Raw genomic sequence first — 24758 nt, 5'->3', positions numbered from 1 at the left:
AATACCTTTATTTTGTGCTTAAAATGCATCTATTTTGGGTGCTCTATGTGCCTTATAAATGATGTGAACATGTGTGCGGATGAATCTTTTTTTCCCATTGGTGGAGAAAAATAGACAAGGCGCAATAATTCATTCATTCAATGATGTACCAATTGTGGTATTTAAAAAGTGAGGCTGCACTGTGTACATTTCAAAAACCTATGACTACATGTATAAAGTAGCTGCTAAATTTAGAAAGATTCCTAATTAGTTGTTAAAAGATGAGCATTGATTGTATACATGTAATAATAACATGTTTGAAATGTGAATTTCCCGGGACATCTTTATTGAAACTGGTAAAGGTGATTTTGAGAAAAATTATCATGCACACCTGTTTTTATTTACAAATCTATCTGTCCATGCTTAAATAACTGACTGGTATGCTGTAGTTTAGTTTTTACTCTTTTACTCTCTTAAGTCTGCAGAGTGGACTATCTCTGAAACTGTATCTTTTGAACAAGAAAAATACTGTATAAAAAGATTTTCTTTAAACTAATTGTTTTTATATTGCAATTGCACATTGTTAACTCCTGCTTATGTATGCAGTGTGATATGTTCTTGTATTTTAAGTAAAAGGAAATAAATCTCTTTCACATTGGAAAATATAAGAAGTATTAATTGATGATGGAGATCATTAGTTATTTGGTCCATCTCTTATAATCTTTGTATTTTTATTTGTATACAGTTTGAAATATTTTATTTTCATATATTTTCAGAGCTTCAGTCAAAAAGTGGATTGAAAGTGTACAGAATTCCTACAGAGTTACCTCCCGGATTTAGACGAAAACAACCAATCAGGTCCAACCTATCAAAAATTCAGTGGTATTTCTTTTAGGGCCGCGTTCATCAGATATATAGCATAATTTGGATATAGTTGTCATTCGTTTTATCGAACTTCAAAAAGCAAACAACATGTCAGGAAGAGGTAAAGGAGGAAAAGGTCTAGGTAAAGGAGGCGCCAAACGTCACAGGAAGGTGTTGCGTGATAATATCCAAGGTATCACCAAACCAGCAATCCGTCGTTTAGCAAGACGAGGTGGTGTCAAACGTATCTCTGGTCTTATCTACGAAGAAACACGTGGTGTCTTGAAAGTCTTTTTGGAAAATGTCATCCGTGATGCTGTCACATACACTGAGCACGCAAAGAGGAAGACTGTCACCGCCATGGATGTTGTCTACGCCCTGAAACGTCAAGGCCGTACCCTTTACGGATTCGGAGGTTAAACAGCCAGCTGAAAAATACAAATACAACGGCCCTTTTCAGGGCCACCAACATATTTCAAAAAGAATCTGCCTTTGTTGTACTTAAAATGAAAACCATAGCTTTCTCCTGTCCAACTTTCTTTACTTTCCTTTTTCTTTTATTCGTTTATTTTTTTTAATTTCTTTTCACTTTTTTTATTTAAGCCTATTAAAAAAAGACCAGCAAGACTTTGGATACAATATGATTCCTGATTTTTTTAATGTAAATAAAATTATTCTTTATTTCATATATATTCTTTTATGTAAAAGATATATTGCTGAATTTTTCTCCATTGTCAAACTCTAGTTATATTGTTTTTATATCCTAAAACAATCCCCCTCCCCCTTTTTTCTCTCTGTCGACGTATGTGTGAATTTAATCTGTTCGTGATATTTTTTTATATAATGTTTCAATACATATTCAAGTATAGTTCGATTCTAGACCCCCTCCCCCCCCCAAAAAAAAGAGGGAAGAAATGTATAACCCGTGAAAAGGTTAAATTCTGGTGTATGTATATTTTTTCAAATCGGCTAATAAAATGAAGAATAAAGAAGAGAAAAAAAGAAAGAAAGAAAGAAAGAAAGAAAGACAAAAAGACAGAATTCAGATATAAACAAATTTGTCATTTTGGGGTGGGACACAGCTTCATTTAGAAGTTTGTTATGTACAACAATAATAAGACTCTTTTTGAAAAATATTGGTGGCCCTGAAAAGGGCCGTTTGTGAAGTTAAACTTCTCGTTGTTTACTTGCTGCTGGTGTACTTTGTGACGGCTTTGGTACCTTCACTGACAGCGTGCTTGGCCAATTCACCGGGTAAGAGCAGACGAACTGCAGTCTGGATCTCCCGAGATGTGATGGTAGATCTCTTGTTGTAGTGAGCGAGACGGGAAGCTTCTGCAGCGATTCTCTCAAAGATATCGTTGACAAAACTGTTCATGATAGACATAGCCTTTGAGGATACTCCAGTGTCTGGGTGAACCTGTCTCAAGACTTTGTAGATGTAGATGGCATAGGATTCTCTCCTCTTCCTCCTCCTTTTCTTGTCACCGCCGGGTCTGGCAGTCTTTGCCTTTGTTACGGCCTTTTTGGCTCCTTTGGTTCCAACTTTTGGTGGCATTTTGAAAGATGTATACTCTCTGAAATGTAATCAGTGAATGATGGCCGTTAATAAAAATTTCTATTTATACTCGGCTAAACGGATTGAAAGTTTTTACTTAACGCGAACTTCGGAGAGAGCACCCTTCTAACATTCAACCCTAACTACCTGGAAGAAGCGATGATTTGATTGGTTTAGAACTGAAACATCTTTCAATCCGTTTTGCGGGTATAAATAGTAAAATACCACCTAACTGGATAATTCACTCCTTAGCTTGCCGTCGTCGAGTCAACACGTACGCGTCGATCTCAAAGCAATTACAGGAGAAGATTACGGTCTGTTGTTTATTTTTTGTTAAATTGTTTAGTTAGCATTTAAAATAATTTTTATTTTTATTTTTTACTTAAGTTCAATTTCACTTCTTTTTATTATTTCTTTGTAAGTTCATAAATTAATTTTTTTTTAATCTTTAGGTTTTAAACTTTGTTTTTGCTAAATAAGTTTAAATAATTTAATATTTTTGCTAAATAAGTATTAAATATTTAAATTGGCTAAAGTTTCATCTATTTTTGCTTTAATAAATTTAATTAAAAGTTAAGATATATTAAATATGAACAATATGACAAACAACAAAAGGAAAATCGACTCAACAAGTCCACAACAAGGGGAATCACCTGATTCCAAAATTTACAAACAAAGTCAAGGCAATTCGCCAATACAATATCCAAAAAGGCAAGAATCAAGCCAAACCAAAAATAAAAGCCCTGTGTCACTCAATGATAAGGGCAAAAAAATGTTTCCCCCTAGTGAAACACTAATCATAACATCAAGGGCAAAAAAGTTCATGCTTCTGACCCTTAACTCTCTCCATTATCTGCTAATAACCATGATAGGAAGTGTTAATGATCAAGCTATAGAAATAAAACCACTTAAAAACAGTGTGCTGGTTTACGCACCATCTGAAACCATAAAAAGAAAGTTACTAGGCCTGACTAAACTGGGTAATTTCCAAATAAAAGTGTCTAAATTTGATACTGACCATAAGCAGAAAATAACTATTCAAGCAGCTGCTACAAAGGAAATTAACGAAAATAAGGTTACTAAAAATAGAGTCTATAAAGTTATACCTAAACCTGTTGATACTGAAATTCTTAATATTAAAAAGCAGGAAAATATGCTAAGGCAAACAGGGGCAGATATAAAAATTGTAAAACAATTAGGTAAAGCTGGTTATCTATTAGTAACGTTATCAGAAAGAGACTCAATTCTTAAATCTATTCCCTTAAACAATCAGGGACAAAACATAGAGTATGATTTACTGCCATATAAACCTAACCCTAAATTCTGTACTAAATGCGCAAGTCTAGGACATTATGCCAAACAATGCAGAAAATCTATTAATACGTGCATTAAATGTGCTGGTAAACATGCAACCAAAAACTGTAATGGAAAAAATTTAAAATGTAACAACTGTGGAGGTAAACATCAGGCAATAGATAAATCATGCCCCAAATATATATTCCAAAAACAGGTGTTGGAAAATATGTATAGTCATAAAATGTCATTTGACCAAGCTAAACAAAAGGCACAACAAAAATGTGAAACCATACCTAAAATAATTAGCTCCCCAGTGTCAGATGATGAAACCATACCTAAAATAATTAGCACATCAAATGTCACACCTGGTAAATCATACGCTGACAGTGTTAAATCTAAAGTAATTAACAATGACACGGATATAATTAGCGATAATGAAGCCACTATGGCACCGGTAGATAATCCGGAAATAAGCGTAGATAAAAATTTAAATATTGAAACAGAGAATACACAAATAGAAGATCAAACCCCCATTATTCCTAATAAAGATAGAAAAAATATTTCAGAGATCCGCAAAACTATAATTGAACCATCAAGTCAAGACGTTAGTGATTTAAAAAACTGGGAAAACCTAATCACAGAGATACGGCATATAGCAGACAAACATGGGGATATCTCTGTTCCCATCATGAGACTCTTTCAAAAATTTGTCAGCGAGCAATTTGGTAAAGAAATAACAGTTGACGTCATTTAAAGATAATATAAGCAACAATTAATTTAAATAATTAATTAACCGTAATGGGGCTACACATTTTACAGTGGAATGCGCGATCACTTTATGCGAACGCAAATTCCCTCAAACATTACTTAGACACACATAATAACCCAGAAATTATTTGTGTACAAGAAACTCGTTTTAAAGATAATAGGTACATAAAACTACAAGGCTACCACCCACCAATCATTCGAAATAGAAAGACACCGATTCAACCTAAAGGTAAAAATAAAAAGAAACCTCAAATAGGAGGAGGAGTAGCAATTTATGTTTCGATTCAAGTTAATTTTTCACAACTTAATTTTAATACTGATAACATAGAAGTAGTAGGCGTATCTGTAAACTGTCAAAATAATAAGATAAATATAGTTAATGTGTATAGACCCCCTAGTCAAAATATTAAATTTGATGAATATCAAGAAGTTTTGCATAACTTATCAGATAATATAGTGCTACTTGGAGATTTTAATAGTAGATCCTCGATGTGGGGGTCTAGCACAACAGATAGCAATGGTAACATAATTGAAAAAGTCATAGACCAAAATAACATGATAATTTTAAACGACGGTACAGGAACATATCAAACTGTAACAGGCAACCGAACACAAATAGATCTAACATTAGTCTCCGCATCGTTAGCCAATGACAGTCAATGGTCAGTTTTAGATGAGCAACTAGGTTCTGATCACTTCCCAGTACTCACCGTGTTAAATGCAAAACCGGTTAAAAATAAAGTCTGCACTCCACAAAGGTGGGTGTACGATAAAGCCGACTGGCACAGGTTCACTACCCTTTGTAACGAAATAAATATAGATAATATAAAACATGACGATATTGAAATCTTTAATCAAAATCTTTGTGAAGTGGTGACTAAAATCGCAGATGAAACAATCCCCAAAACTAGTGGTACTATACATACAAGAAAAAACTGTCCCTGGTGGAACGATAATTGTACGAATGCCAAAAAAAATAAGCGTCATAAACATAGGGTATATGATAAATCAAAATCAGAAGAAAATCATGAATTATATAAAACTGCAGTCAAGGAGTTTAAACGTGTCACAGATAAGGCAAAAACTGACTACTGGCAAAATTTCTGTGACAAACTAAACTATAAAACTAACGTAAAAACAGTTTGGAACACAGTTAAAGGTCTTAAAGGGGCAAAATCATCCTCCCTACCTACACTTATTAATGACACCAAACAAGCGGTATCTAATGTAGATAAAGCAAACATGCTCGCCGGAACTTTTGCAGAAGCATCCAGTGACAATAACTTAGATCCCAAATTCAGAACTCATAAATTAAAAACCGAAATAGAAAATCCGATTAATAGGGATGATGATGAGCAACATAATAGGTCAAAATTTAATATACCATTCAACAAAAACGAACTTTATAAGGTGCTTAAGACCAAAAAGACAACTGCGCCCGGTGATGACCGTATAACATATGAAATGTTCAAGCATATGCCTGAAAGTATGATCGATATTATGTTACAATTAATAAATAAAGTGTGGGTAACTGGTCAACTTCCCCACAGCTGGAAACATGCAAATGTAATCCCTATACTAAAACCTAATAAAAATAAATCTGACCCTAAATCCTACAGACCGATTTCTCTTACATCAAATTTTTGTAAACTAATGGAAAGCATGGTTAATGTTAGACTTAAACATCTTCTAACGGAGAAAAATATAATAAATGAAACACAAAGTGGGTTCCGTGAAGGTCGCTCCACATTAGACCACTTACTGCGACTTGAGACAGACATTAAAAAAGCTAAAGTTCGTAAACAATTTCTACTAGCCATATTTCTCGATATTGAAAAGGCATTTGACTTAGTATGGCGTTTTGGTCTATTAAAAAAGTGCAAAGATTACGGTATAAATGGGAGATTATTTAACTTCATAAAAGACTTTCTGCAAGATAGAAAAATTCAAGTTAAAGTAAATCAAGAATCCTCAGACGAATATGATCTAAACAATGGTATCCCGCAAGGTAGTGTCATCAGTCCCACATTATTTAACATCATGATTAATGATCTAGTAGGTCTGGCAAAAAAACCCGCAGTTATGTCACAATTTGCTGACGACAGTGCAATGTGGTACCGAGGTGGAAATATTAAACACTTAACAAAAAAAATGCAAGAAACCCTTAATAATATAAGTGCATGGTCTAAAAAATGGGGTTTTAAGATATCTAAAACCAAAACGATAGGAGTAATATTTGGAGATCGTCATGTTTATTCAGTTAACCTAATGCTAGATAACGAACCAATCAAATTCCAGAATCATGTCAAGTTTCTTGGTCTCATATTTGATAGAAAGCTAACATGGAATAAACACGTAAACTATTTACTAGAAAGATCTAAAGCAATATTAAACGTTCTAAGGTATGTTCAAGCAAATAATTATGGCATGGGTACTGATTCTCTTCTCATGCTATATAAATCTCTTCTTAGATCGGTACTTGACTATGGATGTCAAGCGTTTAATTCAGCATCTATAACTGTAAAATCTAAATTAGATATAATACAAGCTAAAGCTCTTCGCATAGTGTTAGGGGCCCATAAATCGACCCCGTTAGAAACAATACTAGCCGAGTCTGGCGAAATGCCATTACAATTAAGAAGGGACCACCTTTCTCTTAAATATTATGCTCGTACTAAACAAAATCCATCAAATCCAGCCAATGAACTAGTAGATGACTGTATTGAATATCAAATTTATAATCATAAATGGAATGACCATAACATACCTTACGGATTCAGAGTCCAAAATCTACTTAAAGATAACGAACTAGACAAAATAAAGTTGGTTACTAAAAATATTCAAGATCCACCTCCATGGATAATAGGTCAAGCAAAAACATCCAGTAACATAAAAAACAGCCTCAGTAAAAAAGAAAATCCGCATATCATTAAGACTAAAGCGTTAGAGTACATCGACAATGCATATAAAAATCATTTAAAAATTTACACCGATGGCTCAAAAGACCCAGCTTCGGGTAAAACTGGATATGCTTTTCTAATCCCATCAAAGTTGATTGCAAGCTATAAACGAACGTCAGACAATCTTTCCGTGTACACCACAGAAATGACGGCCATATATCAATCATTAAAGTGGGTATTCTCCAATCAACAGCCAGGGCAAAAAGTTGTTATTCTAACTGATTCATATAGTGCAATCCAATCTATAAATAATAATGCATCAAGTAGACCCGATATCCTAGAACCAATTCAAATACTGGCTTGTCGTCTAAAACAAAAAAATATAGAAGTAACCATAGAATGGATACCAGCGCATGTTGGTATCCTAGGTAATGAACAGGTTGACAAACTAGCTAAATTAGCACTAAGTAATGATAAGATTGACCTTAACTTGAGTCTTAGTGCAAACGAATTCATTGCAATAACAACAGCATTATATAAGAAAAAGTGGCAAGCTAGATGGGATAACACATGCTCCATATGGAGTCGTTCTATAAATACTGCAGTAAATAAAAAACCCAACTTTTATCAAGGTAATCGATTTCATGCAAAAACAATAACTAGACTTAGGTTGGGCACTACTTTATTACCTGGGCAACTAGGCCAGTACATACGCAATGTCTCACCAATATGCAATACATGCGGCATTAAAGAGGATATAGAACACGTACTAGTAAACTGTATTAATCATTCACAAGCGAGACAAAATTTGCAATCAAACTTGGACAAGGTTCAAATACAAAATATTAATACCAAAATATTACTAGATCCTCCTAAAGACAAACAACAATATGTCTGGTCGTGCTTGGTACAATATTTAACAGAAATTGATTATCATAAATTTATATAAGTATATATATATAAAAAAACAGTCATAGAAATAAAATAATTAAAATACACTGCAAGAGTTATCCGGGTCAGTGACTCAGAAATGGAGTCAGGCCGTAACCGGCAGTCAAAAACTAAATCTTCACTTCAAATACAGTACGTACTAAAGAAAAGATCGTTAAGAAGACCAGCTACGCTGCAAGAGTTATCCGGGGTCAGTGACTCAGAAATGGAGTCAGGCCATAACCGGCAGTACAGAAGGCTCTTCAAGACGACTTACCACAACATCTTTAAATAGGCAAAACACACTGCAAGAGTTATCCAGGTCAGTGACTCAGAAATGGAGTCAGGCCGTAACCGGCAGTAAAAATCAAATCTTCAATACAAATACAGTACGTACTTACTAGAAAAGATCGTTAAGAAGACCAACTACTCTGCAAGAGTTATCCGGGGTCAGTGACTCAGAAATGGAGTCAGGCCATAACCGGCAGTACAGATGGATCTTCAAGACGACTTACCACAGCATCATTAAAGGGGCAAAACATACTGCAAGAGTTATCCGGTCAGTGACTCAGAAATGGAGTCAGGCCATAACCGGCAGTAAAAAACTAAATCTTTAAGACAAATAAAATCCAAATTAAATATGATTAAAAAAAAAAAAAAATTAAAAAAAAATAATAAAAATTAATCATTTAAAATAACTTAACATATTTAGAATTAAATAAAAAGAATGTAGGGATAAGTTAATTAAACTATTAGAATTATGCTAACTAAACAAGAACGCACGATAACCTTTGGTTTTTTTCTTCCAAATTCGCGGCACCCTAAATTATTTTTGTTTCTACTTTTGGTCATTATATAAATTTTTCATGTCATTAAGCCGCAAGTCAAATCTAAGACTTAAAAAATGGTACTTCGCAAGATCTGGTTTGCGCTAATCCAGTTTTAATTAGCGTGGGGCACTGTCTTCCTGCGGATAAGTGTTCCAGTGTACTAGCACTCTAAAGTCCTGCAACTACGGTAGGCTAGCACAAAGCAGTCAAAATTTACATACACCCTTTGGTTTTTTATTTATTTTATTTTATTTTATTTCACTTTTCATTTTTCTAGTACATACAAAACATCCCACTAAATATTTTTGCAAAACTCACATTCACAAATTTAGGCTTATTGTGGTTTATACATAATATTTGGCATATAAATTCACATACACAATTTGGCATATCAAAATTATCCGCTCTTTACTTGGCTGCTGGTGTACCAGGACAACGTTGCTGCCGTACACTGCTGTTTGCTTGGCCAAGCTTTCCTCCTGTTCCTACTTCCGGTGGCTCCGTGTTTAATAATTATTTATTTATTTTGTTTTATTTTATTTTTATTTTTATACAAAATTATTTCTATATTATTTTATTATATTTATTTTTATATTCTTTTATTATTTTTTTATTATTTTATTATTTACCTAATCTTAAAACTTTTTTTTTTTTATTCATTTATTTATCCAAATTTTTGCTTTTTAAATTTTTTGTTTTTATTAAACTTTCTTATTATTCTAAATTATTTAAATTACCACATGGTAAAAATATAAATTATTTAATGCCCAAAAAGGCGCAAGCCAGGGCCGACCGTGCAAGGGCTGTATAGCCAGTCAAGGTCGTTAAAAACTTCCATTTGTTGACTGGATAATCATTGTTTATACTTGTTCAAGTCAAACAACGTATTAAATCAAAATGTCAGGACGAGGAAAAGGAGGAAAAGCAAAAGCAAAGGCAAAGTCTAGGTCATCCCGTGCCGGACTTCAGTTCCCAGTAGGTCGTATCCACAGACTTTTGAGGAAAGGAAACTACGCCGAGAGAGTTGGTGCCGGAGCACCAGTCTACCTTGCCGCTGTCTTGGAATACTTAGCAGCTGAGGTTTTGGAGTTGGCAGGAAATGCTGCCCGTGACAACAAGAAGAGCAGAATCATCCCCCGTCATCTCCAGTTGGCCATCAGAAACGACGAAGAATTGAACAAACTTCTCTCTGGTGTAACCATTGCACAAGGTGGTGTTTTACCAAACATCCAGGCTGTACTTCTGCCAAAGAAGACACAGAAAGCTGCCAAGTAAAGTCAACACTACAGAAACTTCACTTACAACGGCCCTTTTCAGGGCCACCAACATTTTTCAAAAAGAATCTGACTTTGTTGTACAATTTAGTTGAATGCAGAAAGCAATCTCAAACATAGCTCACTCCCTCCATTTCTCTTGTCTTTATCTCTTTATTTTTCCTTTTCTTTATAAACAGCATACAGATGTCTACTTTCTAATTATATATATAACAATATTTGATGTGGAAAAAAAATGAAGAACAGTACGAGTTTCTTTTTTTCCCCTATAAAAGTCCAAGAAAATAAACGAACTATATAACGTAGATTCGATGAAAATGCGCAAGCACGAGAGGAAGAAAAACTCATAGTTGTTAGTGGTCAATGTTGCATATTTTTTTGGTGTAAATTAAGTTGCAGTCCTATATATTATACTATATAAGCACACACAATACAATCTATGACCTTATTTTTATATAATATATATTCGTTCGTTCGTTGTCTGTCTAACTGTGATCTATGTGAATTCTTTTCTTCCTCTTCTGCTGTCACATTCTCTTAGATATATAATATATATTTTGTGTTCCTATACAAAGTACTTATGCGTATGTTTATAGTTGTGTAGATTATTTTTTAGCTCAAATCCTTTGTATTTGCAAAATTCGTATATAAACAATAAAGAATACTTCAACAATGTGCAAGTTTCACAGTATGCGTGCAGTATACTATATAGAGAATATCATGGCTTTACATGATACAGAGACTAGAGAATACAGAGACTGTATAGCTAGAGAGAACACAAAGACTATAGAGAGGATAAAAAGTGTTCTCTTTGTTTTAAGACACTGAGACGAGTGACAATTGTGTACTATAGTAAGCATGTCTATACGAGAAACTAAGAAAACGGCTGCATTTCTATACCACTGGCTATTGATGAAAATGGATGGATGATGTTTTTTTTCTCTTTTTTCTTCTTCTATTTTGCTCTTTAATTTACATTTCCTGTCAATTATTAATTTCGTGTCAGACTGTTGATTAAACAATTATTTATTATTTGAATAAAGATTATTATTAAGTTCTGCATTACTCTTGATTATTATTTTTTTTGGTCTTATGTCAAATTTTCGCTGACACTATCAGAATAGAAACAAATTGTGCCAATTGTTAGCTTGGGGTGAACAATCATAGCTTCAGTCCAAAAAGGGATCGAAAGCTGTGAAAGTAACTTCCAGATCAGTCCAATCATAACACAGAGATTTCAACCAATCAACGTGAGTTTTATTACCCCGAAAGGCCAATCAGTGTCGTGTTTGCAAACATTGCGGCTAGCACAAATACACTAACATTTGAAGTTTCAAAGTATTCTGTCGTGTAATCGTAGATTTTCACAGAGAACATATCGCAATGGCTCGTACAAAGCAGACCGCCCGTAAATCCACTGGAGGAAAAGCTCCAAGAAAACAACTTGCCACCAAGGCCGCCCGTAAGAGCGCACCTGCCACTGGTGGAGTAAAGAAGCCACATAGATACAGGCCAGGAACAGTCGCTCTTCGTGAGATCAGAAGATACCAGAAAAGTACTGAACTCCTCATCAGGAAACTCCCCTTCCAGAGATTAGTTCGTGAAATTGCTCAAGACTTCAAGACTGATCTACGTTTCCAGAGCTCTGCCGTTATGGCCCTCCAGGAAGCCAGTGAAGCTTACCTCGTTGGTCTTTTCGAGGACACCAACTTGTGTGCAATCCACGCCAAGAGAGTCACCATCATGCCCAAAGACATCCAGTTGGCTCGCAGAATCCGTGGAGAACGTGCTTAAACTGACCTTTACTCTATACAATAACGGCCCTTTTAAGGGCCACCAATATTTTCCAAAAAGAGTCTGAATATGTTGTACATCAAAATCAAATATAGCTGAAACCCCCTCTCCACATCTTTCTTTATTCTTCTTTCTCTCCACATCTCTCTTTATTCTTCTTTCTTATTATCTTTTTTTTTTGCACTCACTTAAGATTAGACAAGTCGGGTTACTGTATTGATAGAAGAAAAATATAGAGAAACTTATTTCATAACATGCAAAGAAGAGAAATAAAAGGATAAATAGAGATAGAGAGACATACATATTTTTTATTTATCTAATTCTTCCAAATCCTTCGGAAAAAACAAGAATGTTATACATTTTCTGGTATACCCTCCTGAAAAAATTAACATACATGTATACATTTAAATAAAAAAAAGGTAAGAAAAAACATACTCCAAGAACAATACAATCCATCTTCTAATTACAGAATTATTAAAATGTATTTCTTTCTAATTTCTGTGGTTATATTTTTCTCTAAATTGCATTTTTCTCGGTCTTATTTTCTCACTTATTTTTTAGATGCTTTTTTTATGTATTTTTTACTCATATTGTGTATTCTACTGTGACAACATGAGAAGAATCAATTATTTTATATTTCTGAAATATATTTTCGGTACGGGTCCAAGTAGTCCACCTTAAATTCTCATTGAAAACTTTGTCTCCATCAATTGTGTGTTACAGAAAGAAGTTTTTCTTGAATACCTTTATTTTGTGCTTAAAATGCATCTATTTTGGGTGCTCTATGTGCCTTATAAATGATGTGAACATGTGTGCGGATGAATCTTTTTTTCCCATTGGTGGAGAAAAATAGACAAGGCGCAATAATTCATTCATTCAATGATGTACCAATTGTGGTATTTAAAAAGTGAGGCTGCACTGTGTACATTTCAAAAACCTATGACTACATGTATAAAGTAGCTGCTAAATTTAGAAAGATTCCTAATTAGTTGTTAAAAGATGAGCATTGATTGTATACATGTAATAATAACATGTTTGAAATGTGAATTTCCCGGGACATCTTTATTGAAACTGGTAAAGGTGATTTTGAGAAAAATTATCATGCACACCTGTTTTTATTTACAAATCTATCTGTCCATGCTTAAATAACTGACTGGTATGCTGTAGTTTAGTTTTTACTCTTTTACTCTCTTAAGTCTGCAGAGTGGACTATCTCTGAAACTGTATCTTTTGAACAAGAAAAATACTGTATAAAAAGATTTTCTTTAAACTAATTGTTTTTATATTGCAATTGCACATTGTTAACTCCTGCTTATGTATGCAGTGTGATATGTTCTTGTATTTTAAGTAAAAGGAAATAAATCTCTTTCACATTGGAAAATATAAGAAGTATTAATTGATGATGGAGATCATTAGTTATTTGGTCCATCTCTTATAATCTTTGTATTTTTATTTGTATACAGTTTGAAATATTTTATTTTCATATATTTTCAGAGCTTCAGTCAAAAAGTGGATTGAAAGTGTACAGAATTCCTACAGAGTTACCTCCCGGATTTAGACGAAAACAACCAATCAGGTCCAACCTATCAAAAATTCAGTGGTATTTCTTTTAGGGCCGCGTTCATCAGATATATAGCATAATTTGGATATAGTTGTCATTCGTTTTATCGAACTTCAAAAAGCAAACAACATGTCAGGAAGAGGTAAAGGAGGAAAAGGTCTAGGTAAAGGAGGCGCCAAACGTCACAGGAAGGTGTTGCGTGATAATATCCAAGGTATCACCAAACCAGCAATCCGTCGTTTAGCAAGACGAGGTGGTGTCAAACGTATCTCTGGTCTTATCTACGAAGAAACACGTGGTGTCTTGAAAGTCTTTTTGGAAAATGTCATCCGTGATGCTGTCACATACACTGAGCACGCAAAGAGGAAGACTGTCACCGCCATGGATGTTGTCTACGCCCTGAAACGTCAAGGCCGTACCCTTTACGGATTCGGAGGTTAAACAGCCAGCTGAAAAATACAAATACAACGGCCCTTTTCAGGGCCACCAACATATTTCAAAAAGAATCTGCCTTTGTTGTACTTAAAATGAAAACCATAGCTTTCTCCTGTCCAACTTTCTTTACTTTCCTTTTTCTTTTATTCGTTTATTTTTTTTAATTTCTTTTCACTTTTTTTATTTAAGCCTATTAAAAAAAGACCAGCAAGACTTTGGATACAATATGATTCCTGATTTTTTTAATGTAAATAAAATTATTCTTTATTTCATATATATTCTTTTATGTAAAAGATATATTGCTGAATTTTTCTCCATTGTCAAACTCTAGTTATATTGTTTTTATATCCTAAAACAATCCCCCTCCCCCTTTTTTCTCTCTGTCGACGTATGTGTGAATTTAATCTGTTCGTGATATTTTTTTATATAATGTTTCAATACATATTCAAGTATAGTTCGATTCTAGACCCCCTCCCCCCCCCAAAAAAAAGAGGGAAGAAATGTATAACCCGTGAAAAGGTTAAATTCTGGTGTATGTATATTTTTTCAAATCGGCTAATAAAATGAAGAATAAAGAAGAGAAAAAAAGAAAGAAAGAAAGAAAGAAAGAAAGACAAAAAGACAGAATTCAGATATAAACAAATTTGTCATTTTGGGGTGGGACACAGCTTCATTTAGAAGTTTGTTATGTACAACAATAATAAGACTCTTTTTGAAAAATATTGGTGGCCCTGAAAAGGGCCGTTTGTGAAGTTAAACTTCTCGTTGTTTACTTGCTGCTGGTGTACTTTGTGACGGCTTTGGTACCTTCACTGACAGCGTGCTTGGCCAATTCACCGGGTAAGAGCAGACGAACTGCAGTCTGGATCTCCCGAGATGTGATGGTAGATCTCTTGTTGTAGTGAGCGAGACGGGAAGCTTCTGCAGCGATTCTCTCAAAGATATCGTTGACAAAACTGTTCATGATAGACATAGCCTTTGAGGATACTCCAGTGTCTGGGTGAACCTGTCTCAAGACTTTGTAGATGTAGATGGCATAGGATTCTCTCCTCTTCCTCCTCCTTTTCTTGTCACCGCCGGGTCTGGCAGTCTTTGCCTTTGTTACGGCCTTTTTGGCTCCTTTGGTTCCAACTTTTGGTGGCATTTTGAAAGATGTATACTCTCTGAAATGTAATCAGTGAATGATGGCCGTTAATAAAAATTTCTATTTATACTCGGCTAAACGGATTGAAAGTTTTTACTTAACGCGAACTTCGGAGAGAGCACCCTTCTAACATTCAACCCTAACTACCTGGAAGAAGCGATGATTTGATTGGTTTAGAACTGAAACATCTTTCAATCCGTTTTGCGGGTATAAATAGTAAAATACCACCTAACTGGATAATCATTGTTTATACTTGTTCAAGTCAAACAACGTATTAAATCAAAATGTCAGGACGAGGAAAAGGAGGAAAAGCAAAAGCAAAGGCAAAGTCTAGGTCATCCCGTGCCGGACTTCAGTTCCCAGTAGGTCGTATCCACAGACTTTTGAGGAAAGGAAACTACGCCGAGAGAGTTGGTGCCGGAGCACCAGTCTACCTTGCCGCTGTCTTGGAATACTTAGCAGCTGAGGTTTTGGAGTTGGCAGGAAATGCTGCCCGTGACAACAAGAAGAGCAGAATCATCCCCCGTCATCTCCAGTTGGCCATCAGAAACGACGAAGAATTGAACAAACTTCTCTCTGGTGTAACCATTGCACAAGGTGGTGTTTTACCAAACATCCAGGCTGTACTTCTGCCAAAGAAGACACAGAAAGCTGCCAAGTAAAGTCAACACTACAGAAACTTCACTTACAACGGCCCTTTTCAGGGCCACCAACATTTTTCAAAAAGAATCTGACTTTGTTGTACAATTTAGTTGAATGCAGAAAGCAATCTCAAACATAGCTCACTCCCTCCATTTCTCTTGTCTTTATCTCTTTATTTTTCCTTTTCTTTATAAACAGCATACAGATGTCTACTTTCTAATTATATATATAACAATATTTGATGTGGAAAAAAAATGAAGAACAGTACGAGTTTCTTTTTTTCCCCTATAAAAGTCCAAGAAAATAAACGAACTATATAACGTAGATTCGATGAAAATGCGCAAGCACGAGAGGAAGAAAAACTCATAGTTGTTAGTGGTCAATGTTGCATATTTTTTTGGTGTAAATTAAGTTGCAGTCCTATATATTATACTATATAAGCACACACAATACAATCTATGACCTTATTTTTATATAATATATATTCGTTCGTTCGTTGTCTGTCTAACTGTGATCTATGTGAATTCTTTTCTTCCTCTTCTGCTGTCACATTCTCTTAGATATATAATATATATTTTGTGTTCCTATACAAAGTACTTATGCGTATGTTTATAGTTGTGTAGATTATTTTTTAGCTCAAATCCTTTGTATTTGCAAAATTCGTATATAAACAATAAAGAATACTTCAACAATGTGCAAGTTTCACAGTATGCGTGCAGTATACTATATAGAGAATATCATGGCTTTACATGATACAGAGACTAGAGAATACAGAGACTGTATAGCTAGAGAGAACACAAAGACTATAGAGAGGATAAAAAGTGTTCTCTTTGTTTTAAGACACTGAGACGAGTGACAATTGTGTACTATAGTAAGCATGTCTATACGAGAAACTAAGAAAACGGCTGCATTTCTATACCACTGGCTATTGATGAAAATGGATGGATGATGTTTTTTTTCTCTTTTTTCTTCTTCTATTTTGCTCTTTAATTTACATTTCCTGTCAATTATTAATTTCGTGTCAGACTGTTGATTAAACAATTATTTATTATTTGAATAAAGATTATTATTAAGTTCTGCATTACTCTTGATTATTATTTTTTTTGGTCTTATGTCAAATTTTCGCTGACACTATCAGAATAGAAACAAATTGTGCCAATTGTTAGCTTGGGGTGAACAATCATAGCTTCAGTCCAAAAAGGGATCGAAAGCTGTGAAAGTAACTTCCAGATCAGTCCAATCATAACACAGAGATTTCAACCAATCAACGTGAGTTTTATTACCCCGAAAGGCCAATCAGTGTCGTGTTTGCAAACATTGCGGCTAGCACAAATACACTAACATTTGAAGTTTCAAAGTATTCTGTCGTGTAATCGTAGATTTTCACAGAGAACATATCGCAATGGCTCGTACAAAGCAGACCGCCCGTAAATCCACTGGAGGAAAAGCTCCAAGAAAACAACTTGCCACCAAGGCCGCCCGTAAGAGCGCACCTGCCACTGGTGGAGTAAAGAAGCCACATAGATACAGGCCAGGAACAGTCGCTCTTCGTGAGATCAGAAGATACCAGAAAAGTACTGAACTCCTCATCAGGAAACTCCCCTTCCAGAGATTAGTTCGTGAAATTGCTCAAGACTTCAAGACTGATCTACGTTTCCAGAGCTCTGCCGTTATGGCCCTCCAGGAAGCCAGTGAAGCTTACCTCGTTGGTCTTTTCGAGGACACCAACTTGTGTGCAATCCACGCCAAGAGAGTCACCATCATGCCCAAAGACATCCAGTTGGCTCGCAGAATCCGTGGAGAACGTGCTTAAACTGACCTTTACTCTATACAATAACGGCCCTTTTAAGGGCCACCAATATTTTCCAAAAAGAGTCTGAATATGTTGTACATCAAAATCAAATATAGCTGAAACCCCCTCTCCACATCTTTCTTTATTCTTCTTTCTCTCCACATCTCTCTTTATTCTTCTTTCTTATTATCTTTTTTTTTTGCACTCACTTAAGATTAGACAAGTCGGGTTACTGTATTGATAGAAGAAAAATATAGAGAAACTTATTTCATAACATGCAAAGAAGAGAAATAAAAGGATAAATAGAGATAGAGAGACATACATATTTTTTATTTATCTAATTCTTCCAAATCCTTCGGAAAAAACAAGAATGTTATACATTTTCTGGTATACCCTCCTGAAAAAATTAACATACATGTATACATTTAAATAAAAAAAAGGTAAGAAAAAACATACTCCAAGAACAATACAATCCATCTTCTAATTACAGAATTATTAAAATGTATTTCTTTCTAATTTCTGTGGTTATATTTTTCTCTAAATTGCATTTTTCTCGGTCTTATTTTCTCACTTATTTTTTAGATGCTTTTTTTATGTATTTTTTACTCATATTGTGTATTCTACTGTGACAACATGAGAAGAATCAATTATTTTATATTTCTGAAATATATTTTCGGTACGGGTCCAAGTAGTCCACCTTAAATTCTCATTGAAAACTTTGTCTCCATCAATTGTGTGTTACAGAAAGAAGTTTTTCTTGAATACCTTTATTTTGTGCTTAAAATGCATCTATTTTGGGTGCTCTATGTGCCTTATAAATGATGTGAACATGTGTGCGGATGAATCTTTTTTTCCCATTGGTGGAGAAAAATAGACAAGGCGCAATAATTCATTCATTCAATGATGTACCAATTGTGGTATTTAAAAAGTGAGGCTGCACTGTGTACATTTCAAAAACCTATGACTACATGTATAAAGTAGCTGCTAAATTTAGAAAGATTCCTAATTAGTTGTTAAAAGATGAGCATTGATTGTATACATGTAATAATAACATGTTTGAAATGTGAATTTCCCGGGACATCTTTATTGAAACTGGTAAAGGTGATTTTGAGAAAAATTATCATGCACACCTGTTTTTATTTACAAATCTATCTGTCCATGCTTAAATAACTGACTGGTATGCTGTAGTTTAGTTTTTACTCTTTTACTCTCTTAAGTCTGCAGAGTGGACTATCTCTGAAACTGTATCTTTTGAACAAGAAAAATACTGTATAAAAAGATTTTCTTTAAACTAATTGTTTTTATATTGCAATTGCACATTGTTAACTCCTGCTTATGTATGCAGTGTGATATGTTCTTGTATTTTAAGTAAAAGGAAATAAATCTCTTTCACATTGGAAAATATAAGAAGTATTAATTGATGATGGAGATCATTAGTTATTTGGTCCATCTCTTATAATCTTTGTATTTTTATTTGTATACAGTTTGAAATATTTTATTTTCATATATTTTCAGAGCTTCAGTCAAAAAGTGGATTGAAAGTGTACAGAATTCCTACAGAGTTACCTCCCGGATTTAGACGAAAACAACCAATCAGGTCCAACCTATCAAAAATTCAGTGGTATTTCTTTTAGGGCCGCGTTCATCAGATATATAGCATAATTTGGATATAGTTGTCATTCGTTTTATCGAACTTCAAAAAGCAAACAACATGTCAGGAAGAGGTAAAGGAGGAAAAGGTCTAGGTAAAGGAGGCGCCAAACGTCACAGGAAGGTGTTGCGTGATAATATCCAAGGTATCACCAAACCAGCAATCCGTCGTTTAGCAAGACGAGGTGGTGTCAAACGTATCTCTGGTCTTATCTACGAAGAAACACGTGGTGTCTTGAAAGTCTTTTTGGAAAATGTCATCCGTGATGCTGTCACATACACTGAGCACGCAAAGAGGAAGACTGTCACCGCCATGGATGTTGTCTACGCCCTGAAACGTCAAGGCCGTACCCTTTACGGATTCGGAGGTTAAACAGCCAGCTGAAAAATACAAATACAACGGCCCTTTTCAGGGCCACCAACATATTTCAAAAAGAATCTGCCTTTGTTGTACTTAAAATGAAAACCATAGCTTTCTCCTGTCCAACTTTCTTTACTTTCCTTTTTCTTTTATTCGTTTATTTTTTTTAATTTCTTTTCACTTTTTTTATTTAAGCCTATTAAAAAAAGACCAGCAAGACTTTGGATACAATATGATTCCTGATTTTTTTAATGTAAATAAAATTATTCTTTATTTCATATATATTCTTTTATGTAAAAGATATATTGCTGAATTTTTCTCCATTGTCAAACTCTAGTTATATTGTTTTTATATCCTAAAACAATCCCCCTCCCCCTTTTTTCTCTCTGTCGACGTATGTGTGAATTTAATCTGTTCGTGATATTTTTTTATATAATGTTTCAATACATATTCAAGTATAGTTCGATTCTAGACCCCCTCCCCCCCCCAAAAAAAAGAGGGAAGAAATGTATAACCCGTGAAAAGGTTAAATTCTGGTGTATGTATATTTTTTCAAATCGGCTAATAAAATGAAGAATAAAGAAGAGAAAAAAAGAAAGAAAGAAAGAAAGAAAGAAAGACAAAAAGACAGAATTCAGATATAAACAAATTTGTCATTTTGGGGTGGGACACAGCTTCATTTAGAAGTTTGTTATGTACAACAATAATAAGACTCTTTTTGAAAAATATTGGTGGCCCTGAAAAGGGCCGTTTGTGAAGTTAAACTTCTCGTTGTTTACTTGCTGCTGGTGTACTTTGTGACGGCTTTGGTACCTTCACTGACAGCGTGCTTGGCCAATTCACCGGGTAAGAGCAGACGAACTGCAGTCTGGATCTCCCGAGATGTGATGGTAGATCTCTTGTTGTAGTGAGCGAGACGGGAAGCTTCTGCAGCGATTCTCTCAAAGATATCGTTGACAAAACTGTTCATGATAGACATAGCCTTTGAGGATACTCCAGTGTCTGGGTGAACCTGTCTCAAGACTTTGTAGATGTAGATGGCATAGGATTCTCTCCTCTTCCTCCTCCTTTTCTTGTCACCGCCGGGTCTGGCAGTCTTTGCCTTTGTTACGGCCTTTTTGGCTCCTTTGGTTCCAACTTTTGGTGGCATTTTGAAAGATGTATACTCTCTGAAATGTAATCAGTGAATGATGGCCGTTAATAAAAATTTCTATTTATACTCGGCTAAACGGATTGAAAGTTTTTACTTAACGCGAACTTCGGAGAGAGCACCCTTCTAACATTCAACCCTAACTACCTGGAAGAAGCGATGATTTGATTGGTTTAGAACTGAAACATCTTTCAATCCGTTTTGCGGGTATAAATAGTAAAATACCACCTAACTGGATAATCATTGTTTATACTTGTTCAAGTCAAACAACGTATTAAATCAAAATGTCAGGACGAGGAAAAGGAGGAAAAGCAAAAGCAAAGGCAAAGTCTAGGTCATCCCGTGCCGGACTTCAGTTCCCAGTAGGTCGTATCCACAGACTTTTGAGGAAAGGAAACTACGCCGAGAGAGTTGGTGCCGGAGCACCAGTCTACCTTGCCGCTGTCTTGGAATACTTAGCAGCTGAGGTTTTGGAGTTGGCAGGAAATGCTGCCCGTGACAACAAGAAGAGCAGAATCATCCCCCGTCATCTCCAGTTGGCCATCAGAAACGACGAAGAATTGAACAAACTTCTCTCTGGTGTAACCATTGCACAAGGTGGTGTTTTACCAAACATCCAGGCTGTACTTCTGCCAAAGAAGACACAGAAAGCTGCCAAGTAAAGTCAACACTACAGAAACTTCACTTACAACGGCCCTTTTCAGGGCCACCAACATTTTTCAAAAAGAATCTGACTTTGTTGTACAATTTAGTTGAATGCAGAAAGCAATCTCAAACATAGCTCACTCCCTCCATTTCTCTTGTCTTTATCTCTTTATTTTTCCTTTTCTTTATAAACAGCATACAGATGTCTACTTTCTAATTATATATATAACAATATTTGATGTGGAAAAAAAATGAAGAACAGTACGAGTTTCTTTTTTTCCCCTATAAAAGTCCAAGAAAATAAACGAACTATATAACGTAGATTCGATGAAAATGCGCAAGCACGAGAGGAAGAAAAACTCATAGTTGTTAGTGGTCAATGTTGCATATTTTTTTGGTGTAAATTAAGTTGCAGTCCTATATATTATACTATATAAGCACACACAATACAATCTATGACCTTATTTTTATATAATATATATTCGTTCGTTCGTTGTCTGTCTAACTGTGATCTATGTGAATTCTTTTCTTCCTCTTCTGCTGTCACATTCTCTTAGATATATAATATATATTTTGTGTTCCTATACAAAGTACTTATGCGTATGTTTATAGTTGTGTAGATTATTTTTTAGCTCAAATCCTTTGTATTTGCAAAATTCGTATATAAACAATAAAGAATACTTCAACAATGTGCAAGTTTCACAGTATGCGTGCAGTATACTATATAGAGAATATCATGGCTTTACATGATACAGAGACTAGAGAATACAGAGACTGTATAGCTAGAGAGAACACAAAGACTATAGAGAGGATAAAAAGTGTTCTCTTTGTTTTAAGACACTGAGACGAGTGACAATTGTGTACTATAGTAAGCATGTCTATACGAGAAACTAAGAAAACGGCTGCATTTCTATACCACTGGCTATTGATGAAAATGGATGGATGATGTTTTTTTTCTCTTTTTTCTTCTTCTATTTTGCTCTTTAATTTACATTTCCTGTCAATTATTAATTTCGTGTCAGACTGTTGATTAAACAATTATTTATTATTTGAATAAAGATTATTATTAAGTTCTGCATTACTCTTGATTATTATTTTTTTTGGTCTTATGTCAAATTTTCGCTGACACTATCAGAATAGAAACAAATTGTGCCAATTGTTAGCTTGGGGTGAACAATCATAGCTTCAGTCCAAAAAGGGATCGAAAGCTGTGAAAGTAACTTCCAGATCAGTCCAATCATAACACAGAGATTTCAACCAATCAACGTGAGTTTTATTACCCCGAAAGGCCAATCAGTGTCGTGTTTGCAAACATTGCGGCTAGCACAAATACACTAACATTTGAAGTTTCAAAGTATTCTGTCGTGTAATCGTAGATTTTCACAGAGAACATATCGCAATGGCTCGTACAAAGCAGACCGCCCGTAAATCCACTGGAGGAAAAGCTCCAAGAAAACAACTTGCCACCAAGGCCGCCCGTAAGAGCGCACCTGCCACTGGTGGAGTAAAGAAGCCACATAGATACAGGCCAGGAACAGTCGCTCTTCGTGAGATCAGAAGATACCAGAAAAGTACTGAACTCCTCATCAGGAAACTCCCCTTCCAGAGATTAGTTCGTGAAATTGCTCAAGACTTCAAGACTGATCTACGTTTCCAGAGCTCTGCCGTTATGGCCCTCCAGGAAGCCAGTGAAGCTTACCTCGTTGGTCTTTTCGAGGACACCAACTTGTGTGCAATCCACGCCAAGAGAGTCACCATCATGCCCAAAGACATCCAGTTGGCTCGCAGAATCCGTGGAGAACGTGCTTAAACTGACCTTTACTCTATACAATAACGGCCCTTTTAAGGGCCACCAATATTTTCCAAAAAGAGTCTGAATATGTTGTACATCAAAATCAAATATAGCTGAAACCCCCTCTCCACATCTTTCTTTATTCTTCTTTCTCTCCACATCTCTCTTTATTCTTCTTTCTTATTATCTTTTTTTTTTGCACTCACTTAAGATTAGACAAGTCGGGTTACTGTATTGATAGAAGAAAAATATAGAGAAACTTATTTCATAACATGCAAAGAAGAGAAATAAAAGGATAAATAGAGATAGAGAGACATACATATTTTTTATTTATCTAATTCTTCCAAATCCTTCGGAAAAAACAAGAATGTTATACATTTTCTGGTATACCCTCCTGAAAAAATTAACATACATGTATACATTTAAATAAAAAAAAGGTAAGAAAAAACATACTCCAAGAACAATACAATCCATCTTCTAATTACAGAATTATTAAAATGTATTTCTTTCTAATTTCTGTGGTTATATTTTTCTCTAAATTGCATTTTTCTCGGTCTTATTTTCTCACTTATTTTTTAGATGCTTTTTTTATGTATTTTTTACTCATATTGTGTATTCTACTGTGACAACATGAGAAGAATCAATTATTTTATATTTCTGAAATATATTTTCGGTACGGGTCCAAGTAGTCCACCTTAAATTCTCATTGAAAACTTTGTCTCCATCAATTGTGTGTTACAGAAAGAAGTTTTTCTTGAATACCTTTATTTTGTGCTTAAAATGCATCTATTTTGGGTGCTCTATGTGCCTTATAAATGATGTGAACATGTGTGCGGATGAATCTTTTTTTCCCATTGGTGGAGAAAAATAGACAAGGCGCAATAATTCATTCATTCAATGATGTACCAATTGTGGTATTTAAAAAGTGAGGCTGCACTGTGTACATTTCAAAAACCTATGACTACATGTATAAAGTAGCTGCTAAATTTAGAAAGATTCCTAATTAGTTGTTAAAAGATGAGCATTGATTGTATACATGTAATAATAACATGTTTGAAATGTGAATTTCCCGGGACATCTTTATTGAAACTGGTAAAGGTGATTTTGAGAAAAATTATCATGCACACCTGTTTTTATTTACAAATCTATCTGTCCATGCTTAAATAACTGACTGGTATGCTGTAGTTTAGTTTTTACTCTTTTACTCTCTTAAGTCTGCAGAGTGGACTATCTCTGAAACTGTATCTTTTGAACAAGAAAAATACTGTATAAAAAGATTTTCTTTAAACTAATTGTTTTTATATTGCAATTGCACATTGTTAACTCCTGCTTATGTATGCAGTGTGATATGTTCTTGTATTTTAAGTAAAAGGAAATAAATCTCTTTCACATT

At 34.7% G+C, this 24758-nt stretch overlaps 12 protein-coding genes across 12 annotated transcripts; 9 read left to right on the top strand and 3 right to left on the bottom strand.

Moving 5' to 3' along the window:
- Positions 1 to 748: 748 nt before the first annotated feature.
- On the top strand, positions 749 to 1312 carry LOC134685492 (histone H4). The gene has a single exon (XM_063545250.1). The coding sequence runs from the start codon at positions 952 to 954 to the stop codon at positions 1261 to 1263; it is 312 nt and encodes a 103-aa protein (XP_063401320.1). The 5' UTR covers positions 749 to 951; the 3' UTR covers positions 1264 to 1312.
- Positions 1313 to 1979: 667 nt separating this feature from the next.
- Positions 1980 to 2417, bottom strand: LOC134683760 (histone H2B-like). The gene has a single exon (XM_063543075.1). The coding sequence runs from the start codon at positions 2399 to 2401 to the stop codon at positions 2027 to 2029; it is 375 nt and encodes a 124-aa protein (XP_063399145.1). The 5' UTR covers positions 2402 to 2417; the 3' UTR covers positions 1980 to 2026.
- Positions 2418 to 9950: 7533 nt separating this feature from the next.
- On the top strand, positions 9951 to 10579 carry LOC134683759 (histone H2A). The gene has a single exon (XM_063543074.1). The coding sequence runs from the start codon at positions 10023 to 10025 to the stop codon at positions 10398 to 10400; it is 378 nt and encodes a 125-aa protein (XP_063399144.1). The 5' UTR covers positions 9951 to 10022; the 3' UTR covers positions 10401 to 10579.
- Positions 10580 to 11782: 1203 nt separating this feature from the next.
- LOC134685483 (histone H3) lies at positions 11783 to 12364 on the top strand. The gene has a single exon (XM_063545241.1). It carries the CDS (start codon positions 11783 to 11785, stop codon positions 12191 to 12193), a length of 411 nt encoding a protein of 136 aa, XP_063401311.1. The 3' UTR covers positions 12194 to 12364.
- Positions 12365 to 13680: 1316 nt separating this feature from the next.
- Positions 13681 to 14244, top strand: LOC134685481 (histone H4). The gene has a single exon (XM_063545239.1). It carries the CDS (start codon positions 13884 to 13886, stop codon positions 14193 to 14195), a length of 312 nt encoding a protein of 103 aa, XP_063401309.1. The 5' UTR covers positions 13681 to 13883; the 3' UTR covers positions 14196 to 14244.
- Positions 14245 to 14911: 667 nt separating this feature from the next.
- LOC134685480 (histone H2B-like) lies at positions 14912 to 15349 on the bottom strand. Its single transcript, XM_063545237.1, has one exon. The coding sequence runs from the start codon at positions 15331 to 15333 to the stop codon at positions 14959 to 14961; it is 375 nt and encodes a 124-aa protein (XP_063401307.1). The 5' UTR covers positions 15334 to 15349; the 3' UTR covers positions 14912 to 14958.
- Positions 15350 to 15555: 206 nt separating this feature from the next.
- Positions 15556 to 16174, top strand: LOC134685475 (histone H2A). Its single transcript, XM_063545233.1, has one exon. It carries the CDS (start codon positions 15618 to 15620, stop codon positions 15993 to 15995), a length of 378 nt encoding a protein of 125 aa, XP_063401303.1. The 5' UTR covers positions 15556 to 15617; the 3' UTR covers positions 15996 to 16174.
- Positions 16175 to 17377: 1203 nt separating this feature from the next.
- LOC134685473 (histone H3) lies at positions 17378 to 17959 on the top strand. Its single transcript, XM_063545231.1, has one exon. It carries the CDS (start codon positions 17378 to 17380, stop codon positions 17786 to 17788), a length of 411 nt encoding a protein of 136 aa, XP_063401301.1. The 3' UTR covers positions 17789 to 17959.
- A 1316-nt stretch (positions 17960 to 19275) lies between these two features.
- On the top strand, positions 19276 to 19839 carry LOC134685482 (histone H4). Its single transcript, XM_063545240.1, has one exon. It carries the CDS (start codon positions 19479 to 19481, stop codon positions 19788 to 19790), a length of 312 nt encoding a protein of 103 aa, XP_063401310.1. The 5' UTR covers positions 19276 to 19478; the 3' UTR covers positions 19791 to 19839.
- Positions 19840 to 20506: 667 nt separating this feature from the next.
- LOC134685479 (histone H2B-like) lies at positions 20507 to 20944 on the bottom strand. Its single transcript, XM_063545236.1, has one exon. It carries the CDS (start codon positions 20926 to 20928, stop codon positions 20554 to 20556), a length of 375 nt encoding a protein of 124 aa, XP_063401306.1. The 5' UTR covers positions 20929 to 20944; the 3' UTR covers positions 20507 to 20553.
- Positions 20945 to 21150: 206 nt separating this feature from the next.
- LOC134685474 (histone H2A) lies at positions 21151 to 21769 on the top strand. The gene has a single exon (XM_063545232.1). It carries the CDS (start codon positions 21213 to 21215, stop codon positions 21588 to 21590), a length of 378 nt encoding a protein of 125 aa, XP_063401302.1. The 5' UTR covers positions 21151 to 21212; the 3' UTR covers positions 21591 to 21769.
- Positions 21770 to 22972: 1203 nt separating this feature from the next.
- LOC134685472 (histone H3) lies at positions 22973 to 23554 on the top strand. Its single transcript, XM_063545230.1, has one exon. It carries the CDS (start codon positions 22973 to 22975, stop codon positions 23381 to 23383), a length of 411 nt encoding a protein of 136 aa, XP_063401300.1. The 3' UTR covers positions 23384 to 23554.
- Positions 23555 to 24758: the final 1204 nt, after the last annotated feature.

This window comes from Mytilus trossulus, chromosome 9, assembly GCF_036588685.1.
Source record: "Mytilus trossulus isolate FHL-02 chromosome 9, PNRI_Mtr1.1.1.hap1, whole genome shotgun sequence".
In the NCBI taxonomy this organism is placed as follows: Eukaryota; Metazoa; Mollusca; class Bivalvia; order Mytilida; family Mytilidae; genus Mytilus; species Mytilus trossulus.
Note: the sequence above shows the minus strand (reverse complement) of the source record. Positions and strands in the feature narration are given on the sequence as shown.